General features: G+C 34.5%; 1 protein-coding gene across 1 annotated transcript in view; it reads right to left on the reverse strand.

Annotated features, from left to right (window-relative positions):
• tweek (transmembrane protein KIAA1109 homolog tweek) overlaps positions 1-27,331 on the reverse strand; it is a 1,221,702-nt gene that overhangs the window by 821,515 nt on the left and 372,856 nt on the right. The window contains 3 exon segments of the mRNA XM_090406645.1: positions 11,079-11,259; positions 22,847-23,277; positions 23,344-23,796. Of these exon segments, the coding sequence (XP_090262771.1) occupies positions 11,079-11,259; positions 22,847-23,277; positions 23,344-23,796 (1,065 nt within the window).

Here is a 27,331-nt window from a genome sequence, read left to right on the forward strand (position 1 = left end):
TCTACAGTGACAGATGGCTCCATACTCTCCTAGTAGGACTCACGGACACAAACTCTCAAATAACTGACATATACCTACCAAAGACTTGAGAATCAAGAATATGGGTTCACTCTTAAAAATATGCCAATTAAATATAGAAGGTATAAGTTCGGCTAAATGTGAAGTTCTTACTAAGATTCTGAACTACCATCAAATAGATGTAGTTGTAATACAGGAAACTCACACTAACTGGGTTGATGACCTTCTCTAGCTACTTTTCAAAGAAAAATAAATTGTAAAATGTGTAAACCTGAACTGTATTTTTAATACAGCCTATCACAAAGCTAAATACAATGAACTATTTACTAACTTCAAAAACTTCATAGAACCAGTAGTAGAACAGTATCAAAATGAGATGAAATGTAATGAATTTATATCAGTTACTGCTAATGTCATTAAACAAAAAGTAGTTGAGGAAATTAAAGACTCCAGATGTTTTCTTTGTTGCTAAAATTGAAAACGTGGTAGATGTGTATATGCATGTGTGTATGTGTGTGTGCACATGCATATATATGCACATACCTTTTATCAGAATTCATGCTATGGGTGAGGATTTTTTTTTATGACCAGTAGATTTAAGTAGTATTTCTGAAGCCCTGCTGTAGTGTACAGTTTATGTAACTATTGTTGTGAATGCAGTTCCAATGATGCCCGAAATAAATAGTGGTGAAACGCAATGGTTTTATATATACACTTAAACATTATCAAACATCTTTCATAGCAAAACAATAAGATGAAGCTATCTAAATATGTTTCTGAACTAGAAGATGACTGTGTGAGAATAGATATTGCAACCATGCACATGATGAGCTGACTGACTTAGATTTCTTAAAGTTAGTGGGCCATAACGTCCAGAAAAAGGAACAGCAGAGAGATGCAAAGGTTTCATGTAGCTCATGCTATTCCATTAAACTAAGTATCCACTACAAATCACCAGTCATTCTAAATGAGATTAGGGTTGTTCAGAATTCATCAGAGTACAATATTATATTTCTTTGTTTATTTTTTAACAATAATCCAATATATTACAAATTGGAAACCCATAACACATTATTACCATAGGTGTGGTTGTCGAAAGATGACAGCTTTCCAGGCTGATGAAGAAGTCAACTGTTGATGGCTTTCTCCATTACTTAAGGCAGCCCCGAGGTGACAGTAGTAAATCAGCAGTTTCATCACAGATCATTATTATTATTATTATTATCAGAGACCTCTAGGGAGTCAAGGACTCATCAAGGGAGGGCTGGAAATCACCCACAGTAGATGCCAGATCTTCAGATGCACTCATTACATAGGCAAATTTTGTCACTTGCTCACTGCTCTGTGAAGAGAAAAATCTAGTTCTCACCCCTTTCTTAACTGCACATAATGTTAATTTCCATGGATGTCCCCTTGTACTCTCCCACCTTCCATATAACAAAAAAATTCATCAGATGATAACCTATAACATCCCTTTCAGAAGTTTATAGACCTTGATCATATGAACTTTCTTTCTCTTGTTTACCAGTTTCTGCAGTACACATACTCTCGATCTGTCACTATAATCCACATTCCATAATCGTGAAATGATCTTTATTATTATTTGGACACTTTGCACAGCTTCTTTATTCCCTCTAAACTAAGGACAACAAATCTACACACAGCAGTCCAAGTGCAGTTAGTTATATCAAGGCCTTGTAAAAAGGAAAAATGACTTACTTATCCTTACATGTCAATGTTCGTTTCAAAATCACAATTTTGAACTTCAGTTTGCTAACTCCAAGATACTTCTCTAGCTGCTTTTCAAATAGATTCAAAAATGTTTAAAAACCTGAAGTGCCTTTGTAATACAACCTATTATAAAGTTAAATATACTCATCCAAAAATTTCATAGGCCCACTAGTAGAACAGTATCAAAATGACATGAAATGTATTATGTGGTATAATACATGTTGGAAGAAGCATTTATCTGCATAATTCCTCCCCAAAAGTCTGCAGTGTAGTTTGATAGATGAGCAAATAAAATACAGTGGTATCTCGCTAATCCGAACCTCTTTAGTCCAAACCCTCCAGCAATCTAAACTGCGGTTTGAAAGAAAAAAAAAGTGTTATTTATTACGTATTATTATTTTGTGTACTATTACAGTACAGTATTTTTTCGTACTGTCGATTGTACGGTTATACTGGAGGCCTATTTTGAAGTACTGTGTGTTCACGTTTGCTTTTCTATACTGTACAGTACGTACTGTATTGTCGGCATGAATCACAAATATACACAAAAAGAGGAAATTCAAAACGTGCATAATTTGGTTAAAAATATAAATCCAGATGACGAAATTTCACAAACAGATGTTACGGAATGGATTACAAGTAGAACCGAAAGTGAATTCGAAATCAAATCAGATGCTGAAATTATAAATATGATGCTACATATTTATGATGTATTATGTAGAATCATCGTCATCTTCTAATGAATTAGAAGACGATGATAACGATGAAGAACTCGATGAAAAAAAAAAGTAAAACATGAAGAGGACGATGATTCTACATAATGCATTAAATATGTAGCGTCATATTTATAATTTCAGCATCTGATTTGATTTCGAATTCACTTTCGGTTCTACTTGTAATCCATTCCGTAACATCTGTTTAAAAAAAAAGTAAAACACGAAGAGGCAGCTGACAGTTTTAATATGTGTATAGAATGTGCTAAGCAAATGATACCCATTCCACAAAATTTTGTTGCTAATGCAGCTCCGAGAAGAAGCATTCAAAGAGGTTTAGCTTCGAAGAAACAAAAGAAAATCAGTGACAAAGAAATAAAAACTTTTTTTTGTGTGTTATTTTGTGAAACTTTTTTGTACAAGAAAGTGATATTTTTATGCAAATTAAGTTATGTATTGAACTATGCAATTTTATTAAATCAGAATCCTCGACAATACAGGTACAAGAAATTAAATTTTTTACTAAAATAAACTTGTGTACTGTATTATTTTTGTTTTACATTACAGTACAGTAGCTTTTTTCTATCAGTTTCTATCATTGATGTAGCATTAGAATCTGATTATTTTTGTCTTAAACGCTAGTTATTGTTGTTTTTTTGGGGGAAATTTGCTAATCCGAACTTTTCACTAATCCGAACGAGCATGGTTTTTATTAGTTCGGATTAGCGAGATACCACTGTAAACAAATTCTTCTTATCATGGAAGGCTGGAAAATTGATTAGCAGGCAGGAAAGAGTATAATGTGTCTGAACCATTAAATTAAAGAGATCAATAATGTTGGTGGATAGATTAACATCCAATTCTTTACTGGACCCAATTCTTTAACATCTATTCTGGCATATGCATATCAAGTCCACTGCCTCTTCAGTTCCAAAAAGCTTGACATTCTTTTGATATTTTATAAAGCTCAACCTTAAATCCACCAGTCCAATGCTGTTCACATATTTGAGTTGGTGCAGGTAAGACCTATATCAGAATGTATGATTGAATTCAGAAGAGAGCAATTCACTTTCATGAAAAATAGAAAAGTAGCTAGGAAATACCTATAGGTATTTCCTAGCCACTACCACCCTTCCAAAATTCTGCTACTTTCCTCTAATCATGTATGAATATGAATGTATGGTGGTCAACATCCATACAGAGTTTAACTCAAAACTGATCAAGCCAATTTTAATTCCTTTGCCTTTATTTCCTAAACCTCTGTTGTTTGGAACAGTCATTACCATACTGTTTTCTCCGATGATTACATTCCTCAGGTCTACAAGCACATTAACAAATTCCTTCATTCTTTTTAAACAGAGCTGGAAAGATAAGCTCATCTGCAATGAATGAGAATTTTTAGTTGATGAGTAAAAAAAAAAAAATCAAAAGAGGAGTTTCAGTTTAATTTACACAGTGCTGATTCTGTTTCATGTTATAAATAGTTTTTGGTATTTTTACCTTACTTGTTGCATCTATTGGGAAAGCTGATCATTACAAATACCTGTTTTTCAATAGTCACCAATTCTGTCATAATGAAATACAACCAGTGAGGGATGTAATATCTTATCTTCAGAGCATATTGCTAGGTAACCATTAATCATGACACAGCAGCCTTAAATAGATATGCAGAGGGATGGCAGTTAAAAGTGTATTTCTTACCTAGTGATGGAATACACACAATATGACTATTAAAAGTGAAAATTAAAACTTGGAAAGTTGAGAAAAAAGTATTTATTTTCCCAAAATATTTCATCATATTGATTCTAACCTAAATGTTTTTCAATTATGTTTTTCAACCATTTTCACTAAAAATCGTGCCTAAGTAGCTGAAATGTTTTACTTGTTCCACAGGTTCTCCATTCACAACACAGTTGACATTTTCAATGATTCTGCCTATTTTCATTGTCTTTGTCTTTTTATTCCTGACCTTCATACCATATCTATTACAACAGTTATTCAATTTAGTCAGGGAATCTTGCAGACTTGTAGCACATTTATTTAGAAGTATAACATCGTCTGCATAAAGCAAAGAGCAGATATTAACATCTCCAATTTTGATATCATGTTTAATACCACTTTCCTTCATAATGTGATCCATAGAGATAATGAATAACAGAGGGGATAATGTACATCCTTGTCTCACACCAGATTTAACATTAAACCATCTTCCTGTACTTCCTTCAATTCTAACTGGTGACTTACAACTCAAATAGAGACTAACTATTGCTTGATATAATGCCCCATTGACACCATATAACTGCAGCATATTGAATAGCTTCTCTCTTGGCACCTTGTCATATGCCTTTTTCAGATCTTCTTCTTCTTATTGTGCTATCTTCTATCGAAGGTCAGCGACCATCTTGGCGAACAAACTGCGATCTTGTGTTAATCTGAGCAGTTGTGCACTGCTCTTTCCTGTCCACGTCTTGATGTTGTCAAACCATGATATTCTTTTTCTTCCTCTAGTTCCTTTGCCATCAATTCTTCCTACCAAAATAGTTTGTAGAAGTTGGTATTTGCTGTTTCTCATGATGTGTCCAAGATATGATGTTTTTCGTTTCTTGATTATTTGTAAAAGAAAACTTAAATACAGATCTTTGTTATATTCCCATGATTTTTCAACTATCTGTTGTAAAGTGAAGATCTGATCCTGACAGCCTCTATTTGGCCTGAATCCAGCTTGTTCTTTACCAACCTTTTCTTCCACAATTCTTCTCAACCGTTTCTCAAGTATACTTTTCAGATCTACAAAACTTAAATACAGATCTTTGTTATATTCCCATGATTTTTCAACTATCTGTTGTAAAGTGAAGATCTGATCCTGACAGCCTCTATTTGGCCTGAATCCAGCTTGTTCTTTACCAACCTTTTCTTCCACAATTCTTCTCAACCGTTTCTCAAGTATACTTGCATAAACTTTACCAGGAACACTCAGTAGGGAAATACTTCTGTAATTCTCACATTCAGTTTTATTTAGCTCTCATAGTACCCTTTTATATATGGGTACTATGAGAGCTCTACTCCAATCATTGGGAATTTGTCCCTCTGTCCAGGCCTTCTGAACTATGCAATGCAGCCACTGTAAGACTTTTATACCACCATACTTTATTGGAGTTGCCTGTAATAATAATAATAATAATATTTCAGCATTTCTGGTCGAATATCATCTACTCCTGCTGCCTTTCCACATTTCAAGCCTTTGATGGCTATTTGAGCACATGATGACTTATCTAAGATTTTTTAAAATTATTTTTTGTATTTCTTATTTCCACTGATTATTGCTTTAACTTCCAGTGATCACAATGGGGTTACTTCTATATTTGTGTAGACCACTTCATAACATCTTTGTCATGGATGTTCATTTTGGATTTTACTATCCAGTCTGTAAAATCTGTTTCTCGTTTTCAAACACCACAATAGCTTAAACTTGAATGCTGTTTAACATTGCTTATTTTCAAAATTTTATTACCCATTTTTATTTTCAATGAGATATTTATATTTATCCTGCTCAACAAAATGAATAGGTTACTGATTATTTCAAATCTCTGGTATGTACTATTACCCTTGGACCATGCTAAAAACTCACTATTAGCAGTTTCTTAATAACCAATATTACTACCACTATTTTTTTTGTTTTTTTTTAAGATCTCCAGATGAATTCATCTTTTTTAAATTTGGAACCTGATGTTAATAATGACTACAGATTATCAAACTTTTACAAAACTAACCTACCGAAAACATAGTAAGAGAAATATCTGACATCAATCAGAACAGCTGATGATGATCTATACAACTAGATACCAGCTTTTAAAAATAAATAAAAAAAGTATCAATAATAAATAAAGTCAATTCTTAGTATAGGGATCGATCTGAAAAATTTAAATAAGTTTGTTATTATTTCAATGATTTGTTCTAAAGAATTCTCTTGAGCATAATATGATATGCTGTTAAAGTACTGATGATAGCCCAGATTTTGCCAGCACTTTTTATTAACATGTTATAGTGAGTGAGTATGGGCATGGCAAACTTGAGGTACCTGATGCTGAACCATGCCTTACTTCATGTAATATACACCTGTCATATTATCTGTAGACTGGTCCCTCTCCTCCTTTCTTTCTCTTCTTGCTCCTTCCTCCCAATGTTATTAGAGTATTCGAGTGCTAGGGGTGAATCTTTCCTATCTTGCTATGATGTTTCGTCTTATGCAGCCACCGAGGGGGGGGGGGGCAAGCTAGTCCCCCAATAGGTGCCGGTCCCAAGCCCAGATAAATGGCAAGGGTTGATGTCAGGAAGAGCATCTAGTCGTAAAACTTCACTGCCAGCTCTAGTTATGATCAGATGAGTCGAAAAGAAAATGATACAAGGGCTAGGGCATACCCCTTAAGCAATGCACAGCCACATTACCCTACAGCCGTGAGAAGTGGACAAGGGCTACTGCATCAAGGGTGGGTGCAGTTAAAGAAGCGAGCCCAGCAGGACGAGAGAATGTCGTGAGTGGGAACGTTGAATGTTGGAAGCATGACTGAAAGGGGAAGAGAGGTGGCAGACATGAAGAGGAAGTTGGACATTAAGCGCCTCCGTAGCGCAATTGGAAGCACGACGGTATGTTGCACCCTTCAATTAGAAAAGGCCTAAGTTCGATTCCCGTCGTGACAGAAGGAATCTTTATATGGACTTTTTCAATTGAAAGTGAGTTAGCCTATCTCATATGGAGGTAGCAGGGTTTTCTCTCCTGGAAACTCGGGTTTTTCATCCTGCATACAGACAAATCGGCACTTCAGAACAAACACAATTTACAGACAAAAAATACTAGATGTGGTGGTGGTTGCGGGCGGTAGATGGCATTGATGTGGATGCTTGGTAGTAGAAGTTCAATATTGTAGTGGAGATGGGGAGTTGTACAGTGGGCGTCCTCCCGCGATGAGTTTTCGGACTCCTTATAGGTGTCACGAATAATAGTAATAGTAATAGTCATTTTATGGAAGAATGAAGGGCGAAATACTGAAAGTGGGTAGGAGGAATGAGAGGATCATGCAAATGAAACTGAATCTTGGAGAAGAGCAACTGGTCGTCTTATGTGTATATGCCTGCAAGTTGGCTGTACAGCAGAAGAGAAAGATGAGTTCTGGAATGTGCTAGATGAAGAAATGACGGAACTGGAAGAAAACGAGATGGTGAATGTCAGAGGAGACTTGAACGGACACATAGAGAGACAGAATAGGGACTGTGAAAGGGTGCATGGTAGCCATGGAGTGGGAATGATGAACCAGGAAGGAGAGAGGATTTTGGACTTCATGGTAGCATTTGAACTGGCAATTGTGAACTCCTTTTTCTGCAAGAGGGAAGAACATTTGATAACATTTAGAAGTGGCAACAACAGTTCACAGATTGACTACATTCTGACTAGAAGAAAACATTTTAAGGCAGTAACAAATTGTAAGGTAATCCCAACACGATCAAGTGGTGCAGCAACACTGGCTGCTGTGTACAGACTTTAAAATAAAATCGAAGATAAGAACCTTTGGAAGCAATGGGAGGAAGACAATTAAGTGGTTTCACTTAAAAGAAGAGAGTGAGAGGAACTGTTTTAGGGAGAGGGTGTTAGAGAGGATTTTGAATGGACCAGAAAGTGTTCAAGATTGGTGGAGACGTAATTCAAAAGTAATTCTAAGCTGTGCAATTGAGGTGCTTGGTGAAACAAATGGAAAGATTAGACAGCAGAAGGTGGGTTGGTGGTGGAATAATAATGTACAAGAAGCAGTGATGGCTAAGAGGAAGGCAAAGCAGAAGTGGGACAAGTCAAAAGTGGAAGAGGACAGAGAGGAGTACAGAGAGAAAAAGCGAGAAGCTAAGAGAGTTGTTGCACAGGTGAAGGCCATGGCATATCAAGATCTTTATGACCAATTAGAAACAAAGGAAGGACAGAGAAAGATTTATCGATTGGCAAAATGTAGATATAAGGCATCAGAGGACATCTTACATGTGAGGCAGATCAAAGACTCTGGAGGAAGGGTATTAAGGAGGGATGTAGATATAAGAAACAGATGGAGAATATACTTTGAAGGACTTTTGAATGAAGAAAATGCAAGGACTCCCACAGAAGATGGGCAGCCTTATGAGGGAATGGTGCAGAACATTAGTAGAGTGGAAGTGAAGGAGGTCATAAAGAGGATGTAGAATGGAAAATGTGGGCCCTGAAAGGGTCCCAGTGGAGGCATGGAAGGCTCTGGGTGAAGAGGGAATTGACCTGCTGTGGAACCTGTTAATAAAAGTCTGTCAACAGGAAAATATACCCGAGGAATGGAGGAAAAGCACTCTTGTCCCCATCTACAAAAGTAAAGGGGATGCATGCACAAGACTGTATGAATTACAGAGGAATAAAGTTGATGTCCCACACAATGAAATCCTAGAAAGGGCTCTTGATGGAAGACTGAGGAAAGGAGGTGCAGATTGCAAAGGAGCAATTTGGTTTCATGCCTGGACGATTGACAACATATGCTATCGTTGGGTTATGGCAGATGATGGAAAAGTTTCGAGAGAAGCAACGGGAGCTACATCTGGTATTTATTGATCTAGAGAAAGCATAAGATAGAGTGCCAAGGCAAGAAGTCTGGAGGAGTCTGAGGGAGAAGAAGGTAGTGGAGAAATATGTCAGGTTGGTACGGGAGATGTACAGAAATGTGAAGACAAGTGTTCGGACCTGCTTGGGAGAGACAGAAAGTTTTCAAGTGACAGTTGGATTGCATCAAGGGTCAGCATTAAGTCTGTTCCTGTTTAATATGTGATGGGGGTGGTGACAGAGGAGGTGAGAGAAGATGTGTCTTGAACTATGTTGTATGCGGATGACATCGTGCTGTGTGCAGAATCAAGAGAAGTAGCAGCAGCTAAACTGGAAAGGTGGAGGAAAGTACTGGAAGAGAGAGGTATGAAACTGAGCAGAAGTAAGACAGAGTATATGTGTTGCAAAGTGGATGGCAGCCAGGAGACAGATCTGGAGCTGGAAGGAAATGTCATCAGGAAGGTCAGTGACTTTAGATACTTAGGTTCAACGATGAAAGAGGGTGGTGAGGCTGAGAAGGAAGTGGGATGCAGGATACAAGCAGGATGGAGGAACTGGAGAGAGATGGCTGGAGTGTTTTGCAATAAGATGGTGCCGATCAAACTAAAAGGCAAAATCTACAGGACAGTAGTGAGACCAGCTATGACGTATGATGGAAACTGTGGCCCTGAGGGAAAATAACATCAGCAGGTTGGAGGTAGCAGAGATGAGAATGCTTAGGTGCATGTGTGGTGTGACCAGAAAGGATCATCTGAGAAATGACTGTGTAAGGGGGGAATGGTGAAAGTTACAAACTTAGGAGCAAAGATACAGGAGGCAAGGTTGAGATGGTTTGGTCATGTGATGAGGAGGGAGACGAGTGTGTGGGAAGAAAGGTCATGCAGATAGATGCACAGGGGAGGAGGAAGCTCAGGAGGCCAAAGAAGAGATGGATGGGAGATGGTGGATGAGGACTTAAGGATGAAGATCTTGAATGTGGCTACAGCCCAAGATAGGAGGATGTGGAGGAGACTCACTACAATACAGTGACCCTCCTTAAGTGGGACAAGCTGCAGAAGAAGAAGAAAGTGAATTCATGGTAGGATGTTTGCTACGATTTTTAATCAGTTTTTGATTACTTTATTAAATTTAATTTAAGTACCTCAAAAGATTTTATCCATCAAACACACACATACAGATAAAGAAAAAATTTATCAAGAAACACTATTCCTATTAGCAAACATTCATTTAGAGAACATAAAAAGCCAACAAAACACTTCTAAGATTTTTGTATTAAATTCTTTTTTAAGTACTAATAATTAAAATATGTTATTTTGTTAAAATTCACTTAGCTCCTTTATAATGCACAAATAACCCTCAAGAATTCTGAGATAAAATTTGAGCACTTTTTAAATTTTTTTTTATAACAAGTCTTATATTTGCTCAGCCAGTGAAGATTAGCCGGCCTGGTTGGCTGAGTGGTTAGCGTGTCTGCTCTCCAGCAAAGAGGCTGTGGGTTTGAATTCCACTGTGGGCATGAATGTTTGTGATTGTCCTACAAACTTTCTGTGGAAAGGGAATCTGCGACCCTACCACTTATTCTAGCAGAAGACATCATTGCCAAAACCATGTGAGGTACGGCAGTGACTATACGGCGTCTATGGACGGCAAATATGAAAAAAAAAAAAAAAACAAAAGCGAAGACTATCCTCTGGTTGACTTATTTAAGTCTGAATCCCATTTAAGACATGCAGAATCTTTATAATGGTTTTAATACGAAGTGAGCCTGATATGGAGGTGGCAGTGGTATCCCAACCACAAGATAGTGGGCTAAGAATACAATATAATTCACAAAAATGCAGACACAATTAAGTTTCTATGAAGCCAAGTTATATGATCAATGACATGGCAGTGAGCCTAGCATGGAGAGAGATAATGTGTTGATTTTTTATAATGTTCAAATTACAGGAACAATAAAATATCATCATTATATATCCCACTTCATTATAATGATGAAACATATGACAGAAACTTACTCTCACAGGCATGTGGATACTCTGCACCTCAAGGGCTTCAATCATAAGGCAAGCTAACACAGCACATACTCTCCTACTAGCATCTCTGGCCATCTTACGTGTCGATACCATTAAGCGATCACAAGGTTTCAGCCATGCATTTATTGAAGGAGTAGCAGTACTTAAAAGATGCCAGTCAAGTCTAAATTAAAAGCAATATTTTCATTTTATACTATTAATGCATAATATATTTTATTATATTTAAATATAAAACACTGATTAATATTTATGAAAACTGTACATATCATATTAGTGATATGAAATAAATCTGGATGTCATCATGATGAACTCTGTACACAATTTAAAACGAATGAGTTTTAATTTAATACTTATGAAAAATACTTAAAACTGAAACCTTATTAAAAGGAAGCATGATAAATACCCATTATTATTTTATAATAAACAGCTAATTATCGCAAATATTTCAGCCTACAACTAACAGGCATCATCACAGCACAAGAAAATTCACAAGGTGGAGCATGACCAATGGAATACTATTCCCTTTTACAGACACGAGCCACATACCAGTGCTAGCATACAACAGATGGTTAAAACAGTAATGAAATAAAATAAAAAAATAAAAAACAACTAAAATAATAATAATGAAAAATAAATAATTAAAATTAAATAAAAATGACATGACAAAAAATGGGAGGAGTTATCAGGATCAGAGTCTCCCAAATATTTTCTACAGATAGTCATCATTCTATAAGCTTGGGAATGCAGAAGGACTTCAGCACTTTATCATTAAGATACAGTATGAAGGTGGTGCAAAAAGTTCTTTGCCGAACAATAAAAAAAGGAATTTATAATTTCAAAATTATTTTTATTTTTCAACATAATCTCCCTTAACACTAATACATTTATTCCGGCGATGATCCAGCACCATTATCCCATTCTTGTAGTGGTTCTCAGTAAGATCTGCAAAATACTCCTCTACAGCTGCAATCACCTCTTGATTTGAAGAAAAATGCTCTAGTTTTGGGAAGACATAGAAGTCAGAGGGAGCCAAATCTGGGGAATAGGGTGGATGTTCCAACAATTCATAGTGCAGATCCCTTAAATTTCACATTGCCAAAACGCTTTTGTGGGCAGACGCATTGTCCTGATGAAAGATAATTTTTTTCTTCTGCAAACCAGGTCTTTTCTCATGAATTTTTTAGTCTAGTCTGCTTAAAAGATCAGAATAATATTCCTCGGTTATTGTTTTACCCTTTTCAAGATAATTAATAACCAAAATGGCTTTAGCATCCCAAAACACCAATGTCACGACCCTTCCTGCTGATGGAACCGACTTTGTCTTCTTTGGCACTGAACAAGCGGCTTCTGTTCACTGTCTTGACTACTGTTTGGATTCTGGAGTGTTATGGTGAATCCAAGTCTCACCCATAGTAATAAATCGATGCACAAAATCAGTTATATTCTTGTTAAAATGCTCCATGCACTGTTCGGAGATTTTCATGCGAGTGCGTTTTTTGATCTGCTGTTTTTTTGACGCACTTGCTGTGAGCAAGTGCGTCACCCATCTTGCGCAAAGCTTTTTCATATGCAATTCTTCATGCAAAATATATCCTACACGTTCTTTTGAAATGTCTATAGTCTCAACAATTTCATGCAATTTGCTCGCTGGTCATCCAATACCATATCGTGCACTTGATCAATGATTTCTGGTGTTGTTACACATTTTGGATGTCCTTCACATAGATCATTTTCAAGGCTGGTACAGCCATGTTTGTTTGTTCAGCAGCCCATTTCTTAACTGTCGAAAACGAAGCAGAAGAGTGCCCATAAACTTTAATGAACTTCGAATGAATTTCTTTTGGTGTTAAACCTTCTTTTACAAAGAATTTTATAACCGCATGATACTCAATTTTATCCATTTCAAGGGATACAGACAACGCTTTTGCTTCAGACAGCTGTATAAAACAAACTACTTGATATAATAACTTGCAATTTCACATGGATGCTTATGACAGATGTACCAACTTAGGAAAAAAAAATCTTGTCAATAGTGTCACCATCTATGGTCGAGGTCGAGAACTTGTCAGACCACCCTCGTAAATTACTAGCTTTAAACAGAACTCTATACATATATATATACGAAAAGGTTTAAGTGTTAGTGATTATTCATAGCAGTTCTACATGGAATAAACACATATGTATTATACCATGTACGACAATACAAAAAAACAAATGATATAATAATATAATATAATATACAATAAACAAATAATTTTGTTAAGTTGCTAATATTGTACTGGATTTCAAGCAAAAGCACAACAGCTAAATTACAGTGTTGTAAAATACACTGCTTTCTAATAAATTGCTAAATAGTTTGAAACTATAAATGAAAAGGAGCTAATGGCTATCGTTATTTCCTCTAAGGGCCATATAAAGGAATTTAACTTAAGTTCCTTTATAAAGAAGTCACACATAAAGAAATCTTGTGTGTGCGATTAATGTTCGGCACCTTTCCAAAAAAGTTTTTTTTGAATAAAGTGTGAATAAAACAAACAGGAAATGAAAAACAAATGAAAACTGCTTTACAGTATAATGTTACGTACGAATTAGTCCTGCTTATACAAATTTTTTTTACAAGGAACTCAACAATTAATCATAAGTTGATTTATGATACATTAAAAAATAAAGAAGAACTATTTTAGGTATATTTTCGTAAATTTTAATAAAAAATTACAGTGATATAATCGGGTCCAGGATACAATTTCAGAATTTATTTGTTCGTTTCCAGGAAGATCTGAAGAAGCCCGAACGGAAGACGACATACATTCATAATTATATGTATCATTCGTTTTTCGTTTAAACTCTTATCTCATATTTTTAGAGAGTCTCATCTTTTAGGTGCCTCTTCTTCTGTAGCGCCTGTGTATATTGCACACTTCGCACACACCACCAGCCGGGCCTGCTTGGAATGACTATCTCCCAGATATTTGGCAAATTAATGCTGCCACACTTTATGAGGTTAAGGTTTCATAACTGATGCTGATCCTAAAAATAGTCTCTCAGATCTGTATTGACTTCCATGCATTAAAGCTGTCTTCTACCATTTAATCCTGTGTGAAAGGATACTCAGAGCTTGTTCTTGCCCTAGTGATTATATTGAATGTAATTTTATTCTTCAATGTCTGTACAGATATACCAGTCTGCCCAAAATCAGCTAAATTGTTGGCACAAGAGCTTTATACACTTCAAGATGAGAAAGAGGATAAAGCTAGTGTTTTGGAGAACAGATGAAGGTTGCAAGTTGGTGCGTGGCTCAAAAGTGGTGCAAAAATTATATTAATGAACAACTTCAGCTATCTTTGCAGATGTTTTCCAGATATAGAGAGGATGTCAATAGTTTTGTTCTGATCTTGTATGAGGTGTGGGAGGGATAAAGTTTTTTTTTTTTTTTTTTTTTTTTTTTTTAATAAAGAGTTGTAGGTATTGGCTAAAAAGTGTGGTGAAGATAACTGAGTTCTGTGGCAAGAACTATTTTCATCCGAACAAATAGCCCTGGTTCTGTGTAAAGTGTTTAGAGTGAGCAAAATCATTTTATACATCTTCCAAATGGTTCATTACCATTTTCTATTTACAGAAACCAACAAACACACACACTGGAAGGTACTCAGATAAGCAATCACACCATTATTCATTTGAACAGTATAACATCATCAAAAGCCCTTACAGACAGAACCATGCCTACTGATGATACAGATCTTACTTCAGCACTAAGTTATCTTTGCAACACTTTTTTTGCCAACTGCTACAACCTACAAAATACTGCATGCTCACCTCCCCACCCTTCTAATTGTATGCAAGATCAAAACAAAAGTATTTCCATCCCATATCTGGGATGCATCTGAAAAAATAGCTAAAGTTCTTAATAAATATAATCAGCATGCTGCTTTCAAATGATACACGAAAACTTCTTGAACATCCTGAGTGCAACTTTTAAAGAGTATTTATTAGATAGTATGCCTTAAAACTGCAATTTTCTCTTGGTTCATAGGTAAAAATACCACCCTCACATTTTCACACAAGTTACCAAGTCTAGTGGAATGTTCAGGGACATATCCAAAATCAGTAAAGATTTAAAATAAAGATTATTATCCTTGTCACAATTTTCAACTGATGGATAAAATTAGCTCGAGAAAAATAAAAAGAAATAAATTAACGCCACAATGGGTGACAAATGTTATCTCATTGCCAGAATTCTGGAAAAATTATACTATATGAGATACCATGCCACTGAAAATATTCATGAATCATGATATTAAGCGACAACAAATAATTATGCAAATAATTCTGCTGGCTTCTCCAAGTATATGGAAAAAGTTTTTGAAGACATATCTAACAGTGGAAGAGAGCTTGGTTTAGATGAAATGGACATTTCAAATATTCACAAAATACTTGAATTGCATTCAGAAGAAGTTAGTAATGACTACTTCCTTAACTTATGGACAGCCTGCATATGAAGATGCAAACACCAAGGATTGTGAAGCAGATAAAATGATGCAGATGAAGGTGATAACTATAAAAGAATATGATTAGATGTTTCATACCTCAGAAATGCTCAAACAACAAACTTACAGATGCTGATCCTAATACTGATCAAAGTATTTGGTAGACTCACATACTTTGATCCTAATACTGATTTTCTTTTTTCTCCATGTCTGCCAAAACATGGAGAAGCTTGTACCTTAGAGAAAGCTTTTAGGATGAAGATGAGTCTTGCAAGATTACTCACTGTTACTCCTACATTTTAACTTAATAATGCAACAGAGGAAAAGAAAGGAATAATGATAAGCAATAGACATATTACTCATAGAAAAATATGCAGATGACACTGTCATAATGTTAGGTTTAGTATCTGCAATTATCAGTTTAATATCTGCAAGTATCAGATAACAAAATTAGAAAAAAATCTAAAAACTGTGGGTTTTTTTGGTCCAGCCGATACCACAAAGTTAAAAAGGAATTTTTTCAATTATCAAAGAAGCATGGAGGCTTTGGGTTTCCAGTCTTAAAATTTTGCTATTTAAGCAACACAGCTTCAAAAATTCATAAAATGTTGCAGGCCAATCACAAATGCGTAGACCTTCTCCAGTACTACCTAGACCTTCATCTTCTCTGTCAGGAGCAAATGATTATAAAGGTCCAAAAGCTGTAAATCCAAAAGATTTTTGCAAATCTTGTAGATTTACAAAAATCTACAAGATTTGCTTCAACATTCTTTCCATTAAAAAAAGTTAAAATTTGGTATAAAGAAATCTTAATCTCTTTTGCTGCAAACTTCCATAGTTGGGTACTGACAATAACACTTCAGTAAGTTTTCATAACTTACTGAAGTTTCAAGGATAATCTAACAGGAGGGATCTTGCTTGGAGAATTGCATATGGTGGCCTTCCAGTTAATACCATCAAATGGAGGTACTTTAACAGTGGAGATCCAATCTGTTACCGACTGGACAAACATTACCAAAACAGGACAACATGTAGTCCACAGCTGCCCTCCTGCCCAGCATATTTGGAACAGATTATGTAATGTGTGTTGGGCATTCGATTACTTACAAGAGAACAAGTTCTGTTTTTTTTTTCCCCAGTACTCATCCCCTGTCAGCAATAGGAAGAGAATTTTGATTTTTATAATTAATAAATTAAAATACCATATATGGAAGGTTAGGAAGAAAAGTGGATTTGAAAACTAGTGTTGGATTCTGATTATGTAGAAATTAGAATAAATGTTATTTGATTCAGAATCCAACATGATTTTCCATCACAAGAGCTAAATTTGTAAATATTATTTAATGTAAATAACATAAATTATAATTTGATATCATATAACTATCTTAATTATATCAAATATTTAATTGTTTAATCAAAGGAATGTGTTAATGTTAATAAGATTCTGTCTTAAATATTATTAAGCTATTTTATTTATTGTTATGTCAATATTATAAGAACTTATATTTGCAATTTAACTACGCATTTATTGAAAAGCAAATATTCTAATTATTCCTATTTTGTGAAAGCTTAACGTTATGTAATAACTCAATGTAGTAGTATAGCCTAATGTAACATTAGCGAGAATGTTTACGTTTAACCGTTGTCATAGAGACGCGTGAAATAAACGAGCGCGAGTGGAACAGAGCGTGGGATAAATAAAGAAGAGAAAATATATATAGGAGATAAAAGAGAGTGGGAGACAGACACTTGGAAGTGAAAGGAAGCAAGGGGATAAACTACAGAAGTAGAAGTTAATAAAAGGTTCTTAAGGCTAGGAGTTAAGTGGATAATTTTTATAAGTGAGCAAGGACGAAACGAATTTTCTAGTTAGCTGAAAGTGAAATCAGCAGTAATAATAGAAGGAAATTAATGCTACAATCGGATAAAATAAAAAGCTGGTCGTTTAAGGAAGAATTCTGAATATACCCAGCTGGTCTAGAATTGCGGCTTATTTCCGATTTGCCTTAAAAAGAACCTCACAGTGGTTTTAATTAGTTTATGAGTGGTAACAAGGATAGTTGAAGTACCCTGTAATTGATGTCCAGAATTCTAAAGTGCGATTGATAGTGCTGTAAGTATAACTGTGGATAAGTCTTGTAGATGTGTTTTTTATTTAAGTAAGATAAATAAATTCCAAAAGTTTGCTCACAACATAATTGATGTACTAGGAGCTATTTCCGGTAAGGTCTTTCATAGTGTTTTATTTCATTGCTTGAACAATTGTGTGTTGATTACGCTATGTTTAACCTAACTTTAACTGTGGAAACTCTTCGTGATTGAGAATTGGAGATAAGAATTTTTTGAAAGATATTTTTCAGCTATTAGTGCCTGTGATACTTTGAACTTATAGCTTGACTGAGAAATATGTGAAAACTGATTAGATTGGATGTTCTATTATATTAATTTAAGTGTAGAAACTTTGTAATCCAGAAGCTGAGAAAGTGCATGTGAAGACTTGGAAGATTGTGCTAATGTGATTAACTTGACTTAATGTTTGACTTGTTTCTACTATTAAAAATTAGAAGTAAAATTTATGTATATGTTATATGACCTGTATTAAATGCTTCATTTGTTAATCTAAGTATTGTATTTGCCTGAATTTCTTTTTACTGCACCGTTCACAAAAATTCGAATCTAGCGGGAATCCCAGAGAGAGAAAATAAATACTTCGGCCTGAATGAATGAGAAGACTGCTAACTAACTTTGAATTGACCCTACTATTTCATATAGACTTATTTAAGGATAGAGTGGCGCAGTATAATAGAAATTTCTCTACCCTTAGATTAGTGATCAATTTACAATTAGTTTTCTTTTATTTTATGAAAGTGACTTTTAACAACTCAATGTAGTAGTATAGCCTAATGTAACATTAGCGAGAATGTTTACGTTTAACCGTTGTCTCTATGACAACGGTTAAATATTTTAATAGAAAAATTAACACATTGGTGTTGGTTCACAAACTTTGCTTCCTGCGTATTTCAGCGCTTAATGAATATTAGTAAATATTGCTTATTCATATGTTTCATTTCAAAGCAGTGGTTAATTGTATTTACTTCGAATGCTCTCCAGGGAAGCTCCAAATCTTCCTGTCCCTTTCATCATGCATTCGTAATCAGGGACTGTTGATGTTGACTTTATATACATACCAAAACTCGTTTTATATTATCACTGTCATCCGAGCTAGTTTTCTGTTACCAATAAAAGTTTTGCCTATACTTCACACATGAAGAAAAGCTTAAACAAGTTCATGTGGGAGATAGTAAATCGTTTGCAGTGGTAAACAACACCCCTCCCTAACAGCCACTATACTGCAGAGGCAATAAAAACAAGTAATTTTATTATGCCAGTGAATAAGGTATGAGCAGTCTGTGTAATATATTTCTCAACAACTAGTGCAATTACAGACAACCGGGATAAAAACACACTAATAAATGAATCATCACATGTCCCCTCATACAGAAACTATGCTATATAGACTGAAACAAAACCATATGTTGCATGGGCAAACACAGTATCTAACTAAAAACTATTGTTATTAATTAGATGTGTGCGAGTTCGATTTCCCAAGGCAGCAATAAAATTCAACCGAACGTGTTAAAATTCGTAAGTGTTAAAACTAAGTAATATATATATATAATGAATGTTATGGCAGTTTCACATATGGAATTCGGTTGAAGAGAGTTAGCATTTCAACTCAATTGTCAGCTATTCTGTTATCTTTCGGTTGCGCAATCTTTTGCTATTACTGCACCAATCATATGCACGTTATAATAACTTGCCTTTGCTGTCTGTTTCGCGTTAGGCTTAATTACCGTAAAGGGAGAAAAGTCACAAAAGAGAAAAATGTTCCTGGTCCGGGGATTCCCTTATTCAGGTAATATTCACTAATTTCATGTTATCAGTCTGTGGTGTGCCAGTGTCGTGACGTTCTATTTTCATGTTATGTTCTAAATCCGCCATCTTGGTTCAAGTCACTCTTATCAATATAATAACTAATTGCAAATTGATCACCGATCCAAAAGTAGGGAAATTTATAATTATACTGCGCCACCCTATTTTTAGATTAGTCTATATAAAATAGTAGGATCAATTATTAATTAAGTTAGCAGTCTCCTCATTTATTTAGGCCGAATTATTTACTATTCCACTTGGGGTTCCTGCAAGATTCGAATATTTATGAACGGTGCAATAAAAAGGAATTCAGGCAAACACAATATTTAGATTAACAAAATAAAACATTTAATATATGATATATATAACAAATACAAGAATTCTGCTTTAAAATGAAACAATACAATTAACTTAATACATCTTGCTAAGTCACTCATGCCAATTCAATGTTCTAAACTTTCACATACAATTCACAGCTTCAAAATCACAAGCTTTCTTAACTCAAGTTAATAAAACGAAACTTCTTATTTAAACAGTCTCCAAATATCTATCAGCTGTACTTAATGTTTAAATTCACAGGAAGCACTAATCAAGGTAGACAATATTCCAAGCAATCTTATTTCGGACTTTGAACTTCGAAGATATGTTAATGTTAGAATAAACAAACAAGTATGACTACTCTTACCAGATACAATCTTCAATACATCAATTGATTGTGAGCACACTTATGAATTAACTTATTTACGTTAGCGGAACACATTAATAAAAATTCTCCAACGATTTAACTGAACTACTGTTAATCGCGCTTCACTACCCAAAAAAAAAATACACATCAATAAGGCACTGATAATTCTCCTTGTTTACTTTTCTCAAACTAGTTAATTCCAATATAATTATTCTCAGAGCAACATAGAATTAAGACGTAATCCTAGACTAACTGGAACTAATCAGAATTTTCCATTGAATGTCCAGTTCTTTATTTATCCGGTTACGGCATTAATTTTCCTTTACAACACAGCTGACTTCACTTGCAGCTAAGTATATGATTCACTATGTTCTGGCTCACTTCTAAACACTATTCTGATGAATTTCTGCCCTAGATAACTTATAATTCTCTTCCACTTCCTTTGCTTGTATCCTACCTTCCTTCCCGCTCCGCAAAAATTTCCTCTCTTTTCTCTAATTAAAAATCTTATGTTATATTTCTTCTCCTTTCAGTCCGAAGGTCACGCTCTATTCGACTCGTGCTTGTTTATTTCATGCGTCTCCATGACAACAAATAAACGCAAACATTTCGCTAATGTAATACAATGCTCTACTACTACATGAGTGATTACATAACGTTAAATTTTCACAAATAAGAATAAAAGAATATTTGAGCTACTTAATCAGCCTTTTCATTACGTATAGAATTAATTATAATAATACTTTTCGTTACATCATATATATATTTTAGTTATTATAAATTCTGCACATATTATTGCTTAACAAATTAATAGTAGGTTAAGTTTAGAATAAATATTTAAATAGTAATCCTAAATTAAGGAATAATAAATAATTTTTATACAAATCATGATTAATACATAATAATCAATGTTAAATGTGAATGAAAAAAAAAAAAATTACACAACATAGTTCATTCACAATTTAACACCAGTATCGGTAAGTGGTGATATTATTTGATCTATTCTACGTTAAAAACTTTAATCCTGAGATGGATAAGTGGCTGATAAAAAATAAAAAAAAAATCCCGCGAACAATCAGAAGAAGCAGAAACAGACTAAAAAAAAAAGGACAGTATTTCATATTTTACCAGAACAGCCCGCATTGTCTTCAGAACCAAACGGTAAGAGGCAAAAAATGTAATATATGCATTTGATTTTTGCAATATTCGCTGTGTATGTTTTGTATTGAATGTAAATACAATTAATATTATAATAATATATCTCTCTATTACGATTTTTTTTCGAGGGGGGGCCGTGAAATATTTTAATTTTTGCAAAGGGGGCCCTGACATCCAGACGTTTGGGAAGCACTGGTGTAGACCACCCACATTATGCAATATTCACCAGGGGAAGATAAAATTCTGTCTATTTTTACTATGAGAGGTTTTTGAAATGGTTCCATCCTCTTAGTTCAATGTGGTCTTATGTTCAATTACAGGGATAACTGGAAAGCAACTGCAGGCAGAGAAGGACAACTCAAGGTGGTTAACCCAGATAAGGCTAACCACTTGGGTATAAGTCATCTTTGCGCTTTAGTTTCAATTGGTCTTTTGGTTGTTCATCTGCATGAGACTGGTGAAAAAGGAAAACTGGTAGCCTTTGGCGATTATATAAAGAATTGAGGCTTTTATATCTATCCTCATCTATTTTATATCTATATTTTTTATCTATCCTATCTATCTCTCCTCATATCTATTTGTCTTTTCTTTCTTGTAATACTATCAGGTTATCTTGCACCCCTTATACTAACTACTTTAGGCCTATGATGAACATCCCTTTAATTTTTCACCTAAACAGAGGTTGAAACTGGTCTGGGTAGTGGCCCTTCCAATAAGGCATAGTAACTGACACATCTGAAAGGAAGTGTCATTTGCATTATGAGATACGGAAGCAACTGATATAAAGTCAACAGCCTCTACACAAGTAGACTGGTTGTAAAGATAGTTGGTTCACAAACTGTGTTTGTTCACAGTAGGGTAAAAGATTAAACAAGAATATAATTTACTTTGTAACCAAGTGGAAAAACTTTCTAAAATACAGTCATTATGCTTCAAGTTAGGATGTAGCAGCACCCTGGCATGTCTTCTGAATAAATTATCAAATTGCAAATGGCATCCATGTACATGATTGGTTTTCAACCAAAAGATTCTCTGGTGAATGTCAAATCCATGGGATTTTTTTAATGGATGATGTAGGAATTTTTTGGGGTTTTATAATGGAGGATGTAGAATTGATGCTCCTATCATCTCTTCTCAATGAAACGTCCTGTATGAAAAAATGTCCACGTACGAAAGAAAATCGGAAGGAACAATAGATTTGCAAAAGCTTGTGAAATCCATTATCATTTTCTAAAACTTTTTGGAATTGTTAGTTACACTGAAAATGATTTGGGAAAGTTAAAGATTGAAATATTTATTATAAAAATTAGTAGTCAAGTGTCTATCTACATGTTCATGTACTGTCAATTGTTTCAATGAATTAAGAAGCATAAACAAAAAATTCAAAGCTAGATAAACAGTTATCTGGCTTTGACTTAAACAAAAAGAAAAGACTATATTATTCAACACAAAACTACATATTGACAATAACTGTAGAAGACATATCTTACCTTGTAAAATCTATTTTGCGAGTATTTGGAGTACGAGGTGGAGCAGCAAAATTAAACCACACTGTCTTTAATTCGACAATAAATGATGATGCATCCCCTTTTAATTCTAATTTATCTTTTTTGCTATCAGAATTACTGCTGGTACTCCCACATTCTGATATACAAGATGGAAAAGATAACTTGGTATCCCATGAGTCTCTTGAACTGTCAGACTTTTGGCTATGTTTTGAAGGAGAATGTTCACTATGTTGAACAGATCTGCCAGTCCCACTATCCAAATTTTCCCACTGATGACCTTTTGAATCCTGACCATTCTGATCAACACGGTCAGTCCCTTTCAGTCTCTTCTGTGATGAAAATCCCCACCTCTTGACAAACTTTACATTAATATCTTCAAGTCCAGTTTCAAACATAATAAATCCCATCTTTTCCTCATCTAATAACTGATCCCATTCCTGCTCTGAAAACATATCTTGTTTCTCACCTACTCCAGAGACATTCTGATGAGAAACAGGAGCATATTTCTCAAAAGTAAATTCAACTTTGCTTCGATGAAAGGGTATCACAGTTAAGATTGCTTCCTTTAGAATGCTGCTACTATTTTTAAGCCTTCGAAGCTGAGCATGAATACAATTTACTGACACTGAAAGTACAGTTTCCTCTTGTTGTGTTTCGCTTGTTTCAACAGTCATTAATTCTGCTGGTAAGGAATCAGTTTTAGCTTTCTTAGAGGACCGCTCGCTCAATTTCTGGTGAATACTTGATCCACTACAATTATCTGCAAATGTCTGCATTGACTTTTTTGCTTGATTGCTATGGAATAACTGAATTAATGTATTATCCAAACGTATAGCCAATAATGAGACGCAGGTCAAATCTTTTAAATTGTCCAATGCTGAAAATGAAATGATCTCTTCCACAATAGAAGCTTGCATGACACTAATACTAACCTAAAGAGAGGAAAAAAAATATTTTCAACCACTGATAAGCTTTATATACTAAAAAAGCACATTCTTTAAAATTTTTCTTTGTTTGCTTTAGTTAACACCTGAATAGCTTGGGGGCCAATCAATGTACTCTTTAAATATTAAAACCTTTATTCTGCCTTGGATGCAGATGTATACAATAATTATAGAGACATATCTTGTCATCCATTATCTATGAATCAATAGTTATGTTGTTAACCAGTATATATTGTTTTTAATGCTACTCAAATATCTCATTTATCTGCATTTGAGATCCACTCAGATCATCAAATGATAACTTCACTGATTTGAGCAATATTACCATAAACAACTGTTTATTCACTCCTATGACCAGCCATACTGCTACTTTGCTGTTCATTGTGAATGCTTGTGGGTAGAGATGTAAACACAAAAAGCATGCATTCTCAATGAACAACAAAGCAGTATGCCTACTCTCAGGAACAATAATCAACTTCAAAAGTATATTATAAACTAATACAGGGAAAAAAATTAATATTATCATGCCATCATGACTGTTATGTTTTAATAACTTCTTCTTCACTTCAGGTATTAGGCCTACAGAGCTATCTTTAGCCCTTCTAAGCTGTACCCATCCCAAGGATAAGGTGGCTAGCCCTATGCCTCCCAGTGTATCCTATGTCTGTAGCTGCATGTGTTTATGGGGTTCACAGTTATTAAAACTGTATGTTTTAATAACTAACTCTCAAAAGCAGAACATAAAAATAAAACACATAGCTGAGTGGTTCTTGTAGATAAACTCATATGTTGGTAAGACATAACTGTCAGATTTTAGGGAAAGACAACATATACTAGAATATTAATTAAAAATTTTTAATTAATACTTCCTATTTTGATAATGTTATATTACCATCTTCAGGGATCACAAAATAATGATATGTCTACACAGGACAACTGAAGTTGGTCCTAGAGTCCTAAAGGTGTCCCTCTAGTAGGCTAAAAGGTTGTCTTAGCAGTTGGGCTGATGTTGGGCAAGTATAAATATGAGAGATTATTCCTGGAATCAGTCTCAGCTCTAAAAAACTCCCTAAACCTCAACAAATTTGGATGCATGAGATTTCCTCAAATATGGGAAGCTCACATTCTAAGAACACCAGCCCAACAGCCAAGACAACTCAAATTAGCCCACTAGGGGACACCTTTAGGACTCTAGGACCGACATCAGTTGTTTTCTTCAGCCATATTTGCTTAGTGTTAGTGCCTGCATGCACATATTATTTTGTGATCCCTGAAGATGGTAATATAACATTACCGAAATATAGGAAGTATTAATTAGTTTCTTAATTAATATTCTGGTATACATTGTCTTTCCCTAAAATCTGACAGTTATAGTTGAGTGGTGTTTAAAAAAAAAAAAAAAAGCAGCATTCAGATGTTTGGTCAAAATAATTACAATGGCAAAAGAAAACTAATTTTGAAAAATATTCCATGCATTTAAAAATTAATATTGTGCTACAAAGAGTTTCTGAATAAAGAATAAATTCTATAAAAAATAAAATAAAATGATCATATTATTAAAACCTAAATATATTCCCATTTGTAAAATATATTTAAAAATTCTCAGACAAAAATTTGAGTTTGAGTTTAAAAAAAAAACAAATTTAAAAATTTGTTTTTTATTTAACCTTTCTGGATATACATATATACACACTTACGTACATACATACATAAAAGTTCAACAAATAAGCTTACCCCCCACCCCATGGGGAACATATTTTACCAGCTGGTGAGAAGCTGGAACAAAATAGAATATTTTTATTTAAAAAAATGACTTTCTAAGCAAAATCTTTTTTGTCTTTCAAAAACACAAAAGAATATGTATAATACAAAGAAGCCATTCCAGTAACAAAAAATCAACATAACAAATTATGTGAAAATATATACAGGGTGGCCATAAAATAACTTTCCCTCTTTGGAGGCATCTGTAGCTAATACCAATAAACGGAATGAGACCAAATTATATATTGAGACTTTTGAAGGCATGGGGAGATGATTTCTGCAAAAAAAAAATTTAGTACCAAAAGTTGCAGATAGGGGAAATTTTGGCACTGGAGGAGCTGAAAGCAGTCAAATATTTGCAGTAAACGCAGGTAAAAAGGATTATGCAAATTTTACTGTGTGTACATGACAGCAGCGCCCAATTCCACTTAAAAAGGGTTTGAGAACGTTCAGGCAGTTATTCGAATGACTGACGAATCTTGCTCAATATGCATCCTACCTTGCCTCAGCGTGCTTTACTTGTTAAGTTGTTTTACCTTAAACAGCGCAATGTCATAGCGGCCCTTCGGGAATTTAGAAGGATTCATAACCTGTGTACATGTCCTATGTCATCTGTAGCACTGACAGCTCTGATTAAGAAATTTGAAGAAACTGAATCACTAGGAGTTAGACCTGGCAGAGGAAGGAAAGCAGTGCAAGAAGAGACAGTAACAGATGTTGCTACTGCAGTGTTCGACGACACAGGGACCACTACTGGTCCAAGTGCTTGTGCCATAGCTCGCAAACTTGATATGGCTTATGGTATACAGTCTGGAAAATCTTATGGAAAATGCTTATCATATATCACATATCCAGCTGGAATGAGTGACGCAGCTGTTGCTTACACTGTCGAAATGTTATTATTCCATTTTATCTGCCTTTAATGTACTTATCCGCTTGTTTTCAGCTCCACCAGCATGAAAATTTCCCCTGTCGGCGATTTTTGGTACTAAATCTTTTTTTTGCAGAAATCATCTCCCCATGCCTTCAAAAGTCTTAATATAAAATTTGGTCTCATTCCATTTATTGGCTTTTAGCTACGGATACCTCTAAAGAGAGAAAGTTACTTTATGCCACCCTGTATATTTGAAAGGTAAAAAAGATTTTGCTTAGAAAGCCATTTTTTATTACATTTTATGGAAGAAAAAAATATATATATATATATATTACAACATTTTGTGAAAAATCTTCAGGAAGTTCTGCTATCATCTGAAAACTTTGATAATATCCTAGAATATGATTTTCTTATAACAGAAAAGCATTATCTTACTGTATTAAAAATATGTAAGTGTTATTATTTTACATTTTATTACTTCATAATGGAACCACAATAAAGTCACCTTTAAAATAAGATGTTTAATAATTTTATTATAAAGCCATGAGTTTTTCATATTTCACCACCACTGTTCCATCCCCATCCCCCAAGCATTCCAGAATTTTCAGTAGTATCATTTCTTGGTTGTTTATTCATATAATGCAAGCTAAATATAGTTTCCTTCTCAATACACCAAGTTCATGTAAACAGAACTGATTTATATTACTTGCTTCATTCTTATCATATGCAAAATTCTTAAAGCATCAATAATTAAGCAGCAGGTTTAATCATTTCAATATTTTGTCTCTCTCAGAGACATCTTCAGGAATAAAATGTTAAAATTATAATGACACACACAACAAAAAAAGAAAAAAGATACAGCGAGTGCAAGAAATGAAATTAGACTAC

This window comes from Typopeltis vanoorti, chromosome 16 (assembly GCF_054136105.1).
Source record: "Typopeltis vanoorti isolate ZY-2024b chromosome 16, IOZ_Tvanoo_1.0, whole genome shotgun sequence".
NCBI lineage: Eukaryota > Metazoa > Arthropoda > Arachnida > Uropygi > Thelyphonidae > Typopeltis > Typopeltis vanoorti.